General features: G+C 36.8%; 3 protein-coding genes across 3 annotated transcripts in view; all 3 read right to left on the bottom strand.

Annotated features, from left to right (window-relative positions):
- The window catches only part of LOC146135333 (cilia- and flagella-associated protein 47-like), a 118,398-nt gene extending 115,581 nt beyond the window's left edge, over nucleotides 1-2,817 (bottom strand). Inside the window, 3 exon segments of the mRNA XM_083396354.1 lie at nucleotides 54-308; nucleotides 1,252-1,406; nucleotides 2,571-2,817. Coding sequence (XP_083252480.1) covers nucleotides 54-308; nucleotides 1,252-1,406; nucleotides 2,571-2,726 — 566 coding nt within the window. The 5' untranslated portion in view covers nucleotides 2,727-2,817.
- A 5,057-nt stretch (nucleotides 2,818-7,874) lies between these two features.
- LOC146135332 (prefoldin subunit 2-like) lies at nucleotides 7,875-9,862 on the bottom strand. The gene is made up of 2 exons (XM_083396392.1): nucleotides 9,591-9,862; nucleotides 7,875-8,320 (listed from the first exon to the last, which is right to left on the bottom strand). Exons 1-2 carry the CDS (start codon nucleotides 9,732-9,734, stop codon nucleotides 8,036-8,038), a joined length of 429 nt encoding a protein of 142 aa, XP_083252518.1. The 5' UTR covers nucleotides 9,735-9,862; the 3' UTR covers nucleotides 7,875-8,035.
- A 1,619-nt stretch (nucleotides 9,863-11,481) lies between these two features.
- On the bottom strand, nucleotides 11,482-12,700 carry LOC146135331 (UDP-glucuronic acid decarboxylase 1-like). The gene has a single exon (XM_083396391.1). It carries the CDS (start codon nucleotides 12,698-12,700, stop codon nucleotides 11,489-11,491), a length of 1,212 nt encoding a protein of 403 aa, XP_083252517.1. The 3' UTR covers nucleotides 11,482-11,488.
- Nucleotides 12,701-12,884: the final 184 nt, after the last annotated feature.

Raw genomic sequence — 12,884 nt, 5'->3', positions numbered from 1 at the left:
CAAAAATCTTAAGCCACTACTGACTTGTAGAAAAACGGCCAAAAACAACATACTTTGCAACTTCATTAACATTGCCAGGTGTTTCCGTCACAAGTTCAACTTTGATAAGCTGGATTGTCTTCGGGTTCACTTTGCCACTAGTGGGGGTAATAACAATGGGTAGTGAGCTGTCGCACTCAATACTAAAGTCTCCAGCCAGGGATCCATGGTTGATCAGGGCCACCTCTTGACTTAGAACTCGGCTGTTGGCAACAACCATTCCAAAGTTGACTGGTCCCTCCAAGTCCAAAAGAGGAGTTGGGGTGTAACTGAAATTAAACATTTTTTTGTTAATGCTAGATAAAGAGTCATCAAATGAAACAGAAACGTAAGGCAATTAGGAATTATGAGTTTTTATTATCTTTTAAAATATGTTAAATGAAACAACTTTATGTGGTGCAACAACGAGGTAAAATAGATTTTTAGTTTCTCTTCTTAATGTGATAAAGATGAAAAGGTGAATATATTTTAAATTGTTGTTATATTTTTTAAAGTAAAAAATGTAATATGTCACATAATTACAATTAATTTATTTCTTTAAAAAATTCTAATTCATTGACTTGACAGTACATTTGGTGCCTCCACAAAGGGTTACCAAAATCAGTCGATCTAATGAGGATTTTCGTGCAAGTAAGGCTAAGCTAGAAAAACAACTAGCCTGCGGTTAGGTTCAAACTAGCAGCCGCGGCCAAACCCGGACCCTAGCTCTATCGAGTAAAGCAAGCAACAGTGCTATGGTCGTTGTTGACCAGTTTCCACTGAGTCTACATAGCTCAGCTAGTAGAGTGATAATCCCGGTTCGGCCAGGAGTTGTGAGTTCTAACCTCAATGTATGCTAGTTGTTTTTCTAGTCTGTTGTTTATTGCAGGAAAATCCCATTTAGGCCGACTAATTTTGGTAAGTCTTCGTAAGGATCATGTCTACTATATTATGCATGCTATCGATGACCAGTACAGCTCCAAACGTGCTTGACCACAAATTAGACACATTGTCTATATAAATTTTTCAGATTATTGGCAAGTAATTATCTTACCTTGCTGTGTGAAAAAAATTATAAATGTTTTCTTTTATATTTCTCAGACAGCAAATTGATAGTAGCACACTTGGTTATAAAAACATGCTTGTTGTAGAATAATCTCTTTTGCATGTTGGGATGTATCCCATTAATCTTATACAAAAGTATGACATTATAAATTAAACTTGAAAGCTTACGCATAAAGTGGTATTTCAATAATATCATCATCGACTGAGAGAATAATTCGGTCTCTGGCATCTTCAGCGGTTTCACTCATAAACTCAACCAAAGCACAAATCTCTAAACCTGGGGCAACTGGGCGCTCTGGGTTCTTTACAGTTAGCTTGAATTTCTATAAAACAAACAACGTTTTACCAGCATGTATATGTAAGAAACTAAGATGATAACAGAAAAAAACAAAAATTTAAACCAAGTTATCTTTTTTTTTTGTGCAGGTAATTTTTTAATGATTTTTTACAAAACAATTTTGGGTAAAATTATAATATATGCATTATATGACAAATAGTAGTAGGTAGTAGTATTTTACCCAGGTAATACATTAAATAAATATTAGTGCTACTTTTTTGCAAATTTCTGTAATTATAGATGCTTAATCAAGTTTATAGATTTGCATACAGAGACAAAAAAGGATGAGGCGTTTCCATCATTTCACCAACTCCTTTACAGCCAATCAACGTATTGTTTCAATAAAATTAATTAAATTGTTTAGGCAGCCTTTCTTAACCTGGGGTAGATTTCCCCATTTGAGGGGGTAAATGAACTATGGATCAAAATATTGCATCAGTAGATGGGACAGAAAAATTATGCCAGCTGTAGGTGTTGGTAGCCTACTTTCCTCATTCAGATTAATCGAAGCTAGCCTAATAGGCTATTGATTCTTTATCGTCTCTGGCTTGGTAATGTTATGTTTCGCTATTTGATTTTTTTAGTTAATTGGTAACATCCTTATTTCTTAGTTACTTCATTATTACGTCTAAACTAATGTAATTTGTTACCTTAGTTTTTTAATAAATGAGCACCATTTTAAATATTTGGAGTGAATCTGATATTCACCTGTTAAATGGGTTAAACAAATGTTGTTAAATGGGTAAAACATAAAAAAAGTTAAGAACCCCTGGTTTATAGTTTATGACAATTCACTGTGACACCAGATTGAAATTTTTGTCGTACACAGGGATTTATTTATGAATTTATCCTATGTGCAGACATTTTTACAGCTACATATATTCAAATAGTACCTTCACACCCACACAAATAATAGTACCTGACCCACCCACACCCAAACGCTAACTCGCACTCTAACCCAAATATTGTGTGTTAATTTAATAATTGTGGTAGGATTCTGGACCAGCGCCCAAAGTTTGAGCAGTTAACCTTGTTACTGTCACACAATTTTAGGGTAAGTACACCAGACAAGCCTACAGAGCATTTATATTAAATTTATAAAATGCTTGATTTGCACATTTTTTAAATTCAACTATTTTATGTAACTTACATTTGTGACTGGAGCATGGAATCGTATCTTCTTGCTAAATTTAGAAATGTTCTGAACTAATAAGTTTGCTGAAATTGATTGGTTGATTGATGCATCAACAAATTCAACAATTGGCGGAGTTATCCTGATACCGGACACATCACCTTCACCACTCATTTTGATTTAAGAGCAGACAACTCAGATGCCTGCTGACCTTTTTGTATGACTTGTATAAAGTAGGATTCTTGACCAAGACTAAACAAACATGCTACAGTTGATTATATCTGTGTTGGAATAGAAAAACAACATGAAGCAAACGCACATAAATGCATTAAAGACAGTATAAATGCTTTTAAAATAGATTAGAATTTCAGGAAACCAACTGCTAAAGAGTTCTAACAAATTTATAACAGTTCAACAAATCAACAAAATTTTTTTGCATCACTCGCTATTATAATAATTTTGTAATTTTTCTGCATAAAGTTTGTAATTTGTGAATTTATTTATCTGTAAATAATGTTAAACTTACTGCAACGCATGAATAAGGTTTAACAAATTCGTATAGTTGCCATGGTTTCCAACCAGCCGCTAGTAGTTCACCACTTCAATTATTTTTTGTCGGGGTGTAAGCATATTTCGCTCAATAGATAGAGAACCGTTACCGTGTTAATCCGTTTCATTGGCTGGATTTTTTTGCCTTTGTTATTACAAAAAATATAAAGCTATAGAACCAGCAACACTACGAGTACAATATGACTGAAAGGAAAATAATAGGCTGCCGTTAAGGCATTTATGAAATAAAAAATCAAATATTTACAAGTGGTGCTGCCCAAAGTTGTTAAATTTTATCTTATTGTTTGTTTGTTGTCTAGCAAACGTGAAGGGTTGCCGGAGCACTAGGCTTTCATATACGATCTATTTAATTACATGCCTCGCAGCCAACGTTGGCTACAATAAATGTTTGCTCATCCAAAGCAAGCAGAAGTTTAACGTAGCCTACAAACTTTGTATTTTAGGAAATACGAGGTTTTAAGGCTAAAACGATTTCATCAAAATAAGCTACGACATCCTAGACCTAGGTTCTAGAAAAATATTTATATTCGCGTTTAGCGCAAGTTTCTTCAGTTGTTTAGTTAAAATAGGCCAGAATTATAGTTTGGAGGAGGTAGGCTACCTACATGACCGCGTCATCCTCAGATTCGCCCCTAACCAGCATTTTATTCCTTGAAAGAATTGTTAAAGCTTTTTAGTCGGATTTGGTTAGTCAGTGTCGTCTTACTGAAAGTCCCAAGTCACTCGGCATCCATGACATTGACATTTACTGTAGCCTAAAAAGTGAATTTGTTTGCACGTTTTGTTTGATTAATTATCATTTATATGCTTGTTTAATTATAGTAATGGTGTAATTTAATAACGGATCGGTTGGCTCTATAGTAGGCCTATATATTTGTTTCAAAATTATTGGAACAAAAAAACAAAATAGGGGACGTGCTGTGCTATAGGCATATAACCGAATGACAGCGTATAGGAGGCTATTAGAAACGAAAAACTTTGTGCAACACGGCGCAATGAACTTTGTATATTTGTCGCAGATAGCACCGGAAGTAGCTTACAGGCTGCACGAGTAGGCTGTAATGTGAAAGAGTGATGGGAACCGCTTGCAAGTTTCGACCATCCCGCAGCTATTTTTTCGAACACAAATATCAAGGCAATGTGTGTTTGAGATTGCCCCGGTGGAACATCGGCTACCGGAATGATATAACATGAAATCAACATCTCACTGACTTTTACTAGATGTTGGCGCTGGTCTTGCTTTGCTGGTTTCATGAAAGTTTCCAGCAGTATCAAACCTCGCTCGGTGGACTCAGCTTTTGCAACTGACTAGAATCACGAATGTGAACAGTTCCTATAGCGATATTGAGTTTGTTGCATAAATGCAATCCAGGTCATTTTACATACATATACAAAATTTTACAAATTTGCACAAAACATTAATTACTTATAAAAAACAAAATAAGATCTGAAACACAAATGGTAAGTCCTTTGCTGCAAAATTTTAATTCAACTTCATGTCAGACTGCTACAGCTTTGGAACAATAACGATTTGAAATGTGGTAGGTTTTTTTGCGCACCTTGTATAAGAATAAATGTTGCCCTTTGTTTGAGTTAATTCACGGATATATTAATGAACTTGTCGAAATTGTTATTGATTAGTGTATCCATAGCGTATTTTATTGTTGCTGAAATAAGGTGCGGTAATGTTAATAGTGGCGATCTTAGTAATAGGCCTGTAGATAACAACACAGACAGTTAAGGGGCCAATCCTAATCGTGGTTTGGAAGAAAAACTACCTAAATAATAATAACTTTCAAAAAAGCCCCAAATTCCAGTCAAATTCGATTTAAGACCAGGTAATGGCAGGGGTGGCCGATCAGAGACCAAAAGCCGCCTTTCTTACATAGTTAACCGCAGAGCCACACCTTGTGCATGGGAAAAAGTTTAAATCCATTTATTTGCTCATTCAAATCCTTTTATTTGCTCAGCTATGATTTATTGGGAATGTTGCAAACGAAAAAAAAGAGTAGTCCACATTAACGCGAACTGCAATCCAAACTGGTAGATTTATTAAACAAGTGCCATTTAGATTTAAAAATCTATTAACTTGATACTACAAAAAGAGTATAGTCACCTAAAACGCAAGCATTACGTTACTGCTTGATGGTAAAAGGTTTGAACACTTGTTAATTACAGAGATTTCCTGTGACCGAGCATGGCGGCGCAAGGTGGCCTGAGAAACACACTACGCGTAATTATGTTAACCGGATATCTGCTGAATGCAGAGAAACAATTGACCAAAATATGCGCGCCACCAAGGCCAATACGTTAAAAGACTGTTGAATGTACAACGCGCGCAAGTAGCGTAAGCATTTGAATCACACAAGCTAACGGATGTAAGGCTTTTTGCGTCTGATGTGTTTTAGGTCGCGATAACCCGGAAAAGTATGCTTTATACATAACACAGTGTTTCGCAAACTTTTGCGGCAGCCTACAGAAATTATAGATAGTGCAAACTGAGCGGTTAACTGTAACATTACAATTAACGAGATCAGAACAGTAACTTGCAACAAGGTTGGTAAAACCTTTTGAATTAATGACTGGCACTTTGATCGTACACATAAAATTGTATCAAGATGCTTACAAAGAGAGCAAAAATTGGAATTCTTACGAATTTTGAATTTATCGCGGCACCCTAGAAAAAATCTTTTTTCGTTGAGTTGGCATCTTAGCTCTTTATATAAATTCCTTCAGTTTCGGTTTTACTAAAAAAAGGAAAATGTACGCTTCGGCGGCGTTGCGTGATTTCGGCGATATTCATCGCATAATTGTCTAAGTTTGTCGACAGGAAGATATTGCACTCGCCCGCTCGCCAATGAAAGTGCAATTCGCTCCGGGCGAAGAATCGTTGTTGTTTGTAGACAGACTGGATTGATTCAATCTGTTGATTTGCGCAAAACAGCTATGTCATTTATTGCGTAAAACGCTGACGATGCACACTTTGCAACTACAGAATTCAACAAATCGAGAAAATGCATAAAAAAATGGATCCCTAGAGTGCCGCGGCAACCCGGTTGAGAACCACAGACTTAACACATTACAGGTTGCTTTGAAGGGGCTTTGTTTTTTTTACAACAACACTCAGTTATTTTCACAAAAATTTTCCAATAGACTAAATTTTAAAAGAATAGAGCAAATTTAATAACAATTGAAAGACGCAATCTCGCCGACTGTTGTTATTTTTAAATCCCCACATTTCACCTTAAAACATCACTAAAAACCACGCACGACCACGCCGAAATCGATTTTCGTGTTTTCTACAAAAAAATGACGCGGTACGAGCACACGCAAACAAATGACGTCACGAAATGCATGCTCACGGCGACACGACAAGTTGGAGCGGGGACCGACGACGAAATAAACAAAAACTTGCGGACAACAAAGCGCCAAGCTGCAGAACAATAGACCGAAGGAAAGCTGTTCCTTTCGAGTGGAACATTTAAAACAAAACAACTCCGTGGCAACGGGAAGCGCAAAACGAACAAACAGGCACGACGGCAAAATTTCCCGGCGGATTTTTTCGGACTACATTGTCAAGAACCTTGAGATGTTGCCAGTTTTCAAAGCGCGAGAATGCTCGACGGACAAAAACGCACCAAAGAGGCGTCGTGAGTAGAGATTCCACGGCATCCAAAGGTGTGATTAAAGTTTTCACATCACTGAGCATTGCCTGGGATAATGCTAGAGGCCTGTTTTGCTTGAGTGCCTTCTAAGTTCCAAACGTTAAATTACTGCTAACAGGTTTTTATTTCTAGCGTCGGGTTTTTTCAGCTTTCGCTAGACATCAGTGGTTCCGTAACGCAAGTATTTTTAAATAAAATATCCAACAAGCGGCAACATTGCCTCATATATAAACGAAATGTGGAATTTATTGACGCAAAAAAACTATCTGATATTGCCTCCAACTTAGTTTTCGTTGACGGTGAAATCCTTTATTATTAGCATCGTACAATGTATTTTTGACTGCGCAATTTTAAGGCCAGCGTAGTACTTGTTTATCCATTTGAAAATTTTGGTATAGAAGAAACTTTTCGGTTCAAGCATCGTCAACACGCTAACACGGCTCACAAAAAATTGGACAATATGTCAATACAATAGAAGATTAGCAACAGACCCAACCTAGAACATGACAAAGCCATGCGAAGAAGGGTGGTATTTTTCGAGCGAGGTTTAACTTTGAAACAGGACGACTTTCGCAACGTCATGTAGTTAAATGCATTCTAGTTGGAAGGGATACAGTAAGCAGGGGTTATTGGGGGGCAAAACGTATGTTTGGCAACGCAACGTAGTGACAAAGTTGGGTTCTATATTAGGAGCGCGGTAATAGAAAAGTGACCAGGCCTAATTTCAACTGCAAAAACCTTATTCAAATTTTTTGGTACGCTATGCACGGATCCGTAATATAGCTTGATAATAATGATTTTTTAAGTCAAAAATGCTAAGTAGATCGACATCATCGTGATTAAGACGTTTCGATACTAAATTGTACCATACTTTAATGACCTTAACTGAAAACGATACAAGTTCGCATCGAAACGTCTTAATCAAACCTTTTTGAGTTTGACATCCATTATATCAGGCTACGTTGCAGGTCCGTGCATAGTGCACCCAATTAATTTTAAATTAGGATATTACAGATGAAATTAGGCCTGGACACATTTATCTATTAACGCCCTCTGAAAAATGAACTCACATTTTTCACTAGGTTGCGTTACCAAACATACATTTTTGACCCCAATAACCCCTGACGTTATCTTACAACCAGAATCCAAATAACCACGTGGCGTAAAATTTAATTCAAATCTCGATCGAACAAGAATCCTGCCAAAACAGAGCCAGGCACAACAAAACGGCGCAAAGCGTCGCGACGGTTACTCAGACTGTGGCACTAGAATGCCGGTGGCCTGTGCGCCCGGTTTCTTTTCCTCGGCGGCAGCAGCAGCTGCATTCTCTTGATTTTCGCCGCGCACAGTGATGTTATGTTGCAGTCGGTAGCCGTTCAGTTCCTGGCCCTTTTCGGTGAGTTTTTGCTGAAATACTTCCTTGAGCTTGGCGATCTGATCGCGGTTCTGTGAGAGCGCCGGTAGCACATCGTTGACCGTGCGTTCCACCAGCACCCCGCCGATCAACCGGTAACACCGCCGGTCCCCGTTCACCTGCAAAATTTTTGTTTAATTTTTTTAAGGTGATTTTGTTAAACAAATTTTTGGTAAGGTGATTTTGTTAAACAAATTTTGGGCAAGGTGATTTTTTATTTTTTTTTGTAAGGTGATTTTATTTTTTTTTTCAATGGATGCGCTTTTTTACTTTTTTTATGAAGGTGATTCCGCCTGAAACAGAAACGCTCGTATTTGTTGTTCACGAAACAAAATGGTTATTTCACTAAAAAAATTCCTTTGGTCTTGGATTTCGCAAAATTTTTAATTTTCAATAATAAAACACTTCAACTCTCTACTGTTTGGAACTCAAGACGATCAGAAATAAAGTTGTTTGACGTTTTGTGCGCGGAATGTGTTATAGGGTTGTAAGTAAGATATTGGTGGAAGACTTTGAATACATAATTGTAGTAAGGAAACTTTTAACTTAATTTCTCGTTCGCGTAATAACTTCGCGTTCACGTAATAATAAACACTGTCTTTTCAAGTTCGGTCGTATAACGCCTAAAAAACAATATTTTTATGTTAGAATAATAGTTTTTGTAAGGGAGTATATTTGTTTTATCTGACATAAAAACTTACTGTGGTTGCTTAAACTAAATAAAATACATTAAAAAAATGTACACCACTGTTCCATATTGGTATCAGGTTAAAAAACGCAAGCTGACCAATTCCTCTGAGGAAAAAATGATCGCTAACTGTTACTGCCCCCTTATAAACGTTACTTTTAGATGGAACAATGCCGTTTTAATGAAAAGGGTTTATTTGGCAAGTCGCTCTGTCGATTCCTAATGAACCACTCTCCGCTTTTTTGGTCAGCAGGACAAACGAAACATTCGAAGGAGACGATTTTGCCTGCAGACAGTTTTTAGTAGGTCATGTATTTTGGCCGGAAATTTGTTTACGCGTCCGTTGAGTTACGTTTACCAGACACGCCTTTGCTTAGTGTAACGCTGGTTTTAGAAGGCTGTATTTTCTGTGTTGTATAGCTATTCCTCATTGCTAGTGGGCATGTGAAAATACTGAGCGGGACTATAATTTGTCAAGATGTGTTCATTTTGGTTTAACACAATATTGGGATATATTTAATGGTATATGAAAGTCCATATCTGAAAGGTTAATGTACACAATAGATTTTAAATATAAATTTAGGTTTCAAAAATGCTATTTTACCACTTCTAATCATTGTTCATTAGATAAAAAGTGAACGGGGAAAATTAATAGATTACAACACATTGTTTTAATAGTTTAAATGTTGTTAATCACTTACTTCGGAGAGGGCTTCAATGACAACTCCATGTTCAGATCTGTCGGCCTCTAGTTCCGACACTTTGTTCGCAATTCCCCGCTGTTCCTGTCGTAGTTTGTTGAAACCCTCCACAATCTCCTCTTTAGACATCTCCTTCTTAGACATTTTTACAAGAATTCCAGAAGAAACAGCTTTTTTCTTGAAAATCTACTTTACCGTTTCTCACCCACTATATCTCTGAAAACATACACACTTTGAAATTTATTACACAATAGGGCAGCTGAGCATAGAAAAGAAATTAAGTGACACAGCCAAACAAAATCAGTAATATATAAATTTGTACAATAATACACTTGTCAGAGGCACCTACTAAACCAACAAATGCTTATGTTCTAGTACGGTAGTAATAGCAATGGTGGGTTAAATTAGTAGCAAATAAACTTTATAAGGGCACAATGTCTTAAAATAAATCAATAAACAAATCTAAACCTAGAACAGACCAATAGCCCTAAGTAAAAATACGCAATTTATAGCTTTACAAAACCAATACTACCATATTTTTCTTCACACAGACAATGAAACTTGGTAATGAATGTAAGTTAAAAATAATTGCGACGACAATGCTGTGATGCAGTTTAATTAAGTAAAGGCTGCTAATCAAGAGCCCTAATTAGAGCAGACAATAACACAGTTGAAATATCCCAACTAGGGGTTTGGAATTGCATATATGAATGAAAATGAAAGTAGAAAGACAACATTTTAAAAACAGTGCAAAATAAGTTTATTTGTCAGTTTTATTTTAGAAAAGCTCTTAAAATATGTGCTGCCAAATTAAGATGGAACACTTTACAAGAACCACAAAATATCAGTACTTAGCATGGAATCTTTAATGCAAAACATTATATAAAGAATTACACGTTTTTTACCCAGTTGGGAAACAAAATGTTGGTGTATTCCCTCTACAAAACAGCTTACATATGCCATGATAACAGCACTATTCAAATCCATCAAGTAACAGATAGTATATTGTTAAACACTATTTACAAAGGCATTAAAATTAAGAGCTAGTCATTTACATGTGCATTTAAAATAGATTAAATATTTATTATACATAAACACAGAATGTGTTCAAATAGTGTGTCTTTAGCAAATCCACGTAAAATGTTACTTTAAGGTTCAACACAGGCCATTTTAGCATTAAATAAATATATTTATTAATTACGATATTAATAATATAGTGGTTCGTCAAACTTTAAACACATGAAAAAGGCAGAAAAGTCACTGCAAAATGAGAAATTAAACTACGTAACACTGGGCAATTCAAATACAAAGAACCAAATGATCAGGATGAAATTAAGTTCAGTGTACAAAATAGGCAAGACATTTCCGTCAAAATGAAAATTCAACGGAAATACACAAATGCAATAACAAACAGTAATAACAATCTGGTGATAGCCATGATAAATTAGTCTGATAAAAAAAGAAATTACTGTTGGTATATTTACATATACCGTTAGAATACGGCACAATTGACCCAAATATTCAGCAGTACTATATTCCAAAAAATAGCTGAAAATCAACACTCCCTAACAAGTTTGCCAACAGGTTAATTTAGTTTTACCAATTTTCCAACTTTTTTTTGTGAACAACCTTTGTAACATTTTGAATGAAAAACTGTCTCCGCAAAAAAAAACAGATTACCCAAAAAAGGTTTAGGTTTATAAGCAATATATAAACTATACATTAATTTCTGGTAAATTTGTTGGTGACATTTGGGACTTTTTTGCAATGTTGTATATAATTTGTATACTGAAAAGGGCAAACTGCATGAAAAAAACTATTACTCACCAAATAAGGTGAAAGTCAAACAAACAAGCCAAAACAGAAATAAAATTGCACATGTCTTTTATCGAGTTGTTCTACAATTCACCTTCAGGCAAAAACACATTTCTTTTGTTCATAGACTCCTGTTCCAACTCGGCCTTAAAGTAGGAAATAGTCTTCATGAGTCCATCTTTCAAGGGCACAACAGGTTCCCAGCTGAGTATTCTTCTTGCTTTCGAGATGTCCGGCTTCCGCTTGCGAGGGTCGTCGGTAGCCGCTGCTTTGTGGATGATCTCTGATGTGCTGTTCGTGATTTCTCGTATGTACTCGGCAAATTGAAGGATGGTATGCTCATCAGGATTTCCCAAATTGACCGGAGAAGATTCAGCGCTGTTCATGAGTGACACAAGCCCGCTAACGAGATCGGTAACGTACTGGAAAGACCGGGTTTGCTCGCCTTTGCCATAAATCGTTATCGGCTTTTCCTGGAGTGCTTGAAGAATAAAGTTGGATACAACACGGCCGTCGTTCATGTGCATGCGGGGACCAAAAGTGTTGAAAATCCTCGCCACCCGGATTTGCACCCCCTCCTGTGACTTGTAAGCATAGCACATGGTTTCCGCCACCCGTTTTCCCTCATCGTAGCAAGCCCGGGGTCCAATCGGGTTAACGTGACCCCAGTAGGTTTCAACTTGTGGGTGCTCCTCTGGATCGCCATACACCTCGGAAGTGGAAGCCAGTAGAAGAGTGGCACCTACTCGCTTTGCCAATCCAAGCATATTCAGGGTACCGAGGCTCGATGTTTTAATGGTCTTTATAGGATTGTACATGTAGTGGGGTGGTGAGGCTGGACAAGCAAGATGATAGATTTGGTCGACTTCGATAAATAGTGGCTTGACCACGTCGTGATGCATTAGCTCAAAGTTTTCGTGGCCTAGCCAGTGTTCAACGTTTCGCTTGCGACCGGTGAAAAAGTTATCGACAACCGTTACCTCGTGACCCTGCATCATAAGACGGTCCACCAAATGACTTCCAACAAAGCCAGCGCCTCCAGTGATTAGGATACGCTTACGGTTCTTTTCTGCTAGAAATTTCACCGGCATATATTTCTTGTTTTTTCCATCGATTTCGCGTAGCTTTTCCTGGAGCTCCGTGTTTTCTGTCTGAAGATGCTGCAACTTTTTCACAATATCGTTGACCAGCGATTGGCTCATTGAGCCTTCAGTTGTTAATTCATGTTGTGCAACAACGATGATGGTTATTGCAACTATGAAGAAAATCACCAGCTTAATATTTCTCTGCGACATCTGGTTATTATTTGAAGAAAGAAAACCGTTATCATTAGGCAACGTTAATCTATTTATTAAGACACAATAGCCAGATTAAACTAAAGTTAACGAATATGGCTCTACCTAAAAGTCGTAACTTAAATACTTTTAGTGAACTTCAAAAAATAAAACAGGCCAAATATAATATTGTTTATTTTACCAT

Source organism: Ascidiella aspersa, chromosome 8 (genome assembly GCF_963924565.1).
Source record: "Ascidiella aspersa chromosome 8, kaAscAspe10.2, whole genome shotgun sequence".
Taxonomy (NCBI): Eukaryota; Metazoa; Chordata; class Ascidiacea; order Phlebobranchia; family Ascidiidae; genus Ascidiella; species Ascidiella aspersa.
Note: the sequence above shows the minus strand (reverse complement) of the source record. Positions and strands in the feature narration are given on the sequence as shown.

What these genes read in the sequence shown, in the direction of transcription:
- LOC146135331 (XM_083396391.1), bottom strand. Translation starts at nt 12,700, where the DNA reads ATGTCGCAGAGAAATATTAAGCTGGTGATTTTCTTCATAGTTGCAATA.
- LOC146135332 (XM_083396392.1), bottom strand. Translation starts at nt 9,734, where the DNA reads ATGTCTAAGAAGGAGATGTCTAAAGAGGAGATTGTGGAGGGTTTCAAC. An exon ending in TCATTGAAGCCCTCTCCGAA is followed by an intron (nt 8,321 to 9,590) that starts GTAAGTGATTAA and finishes AAAATTTTGCAG; the next exon opens with GTGAACGGGGACCGGCGGTG.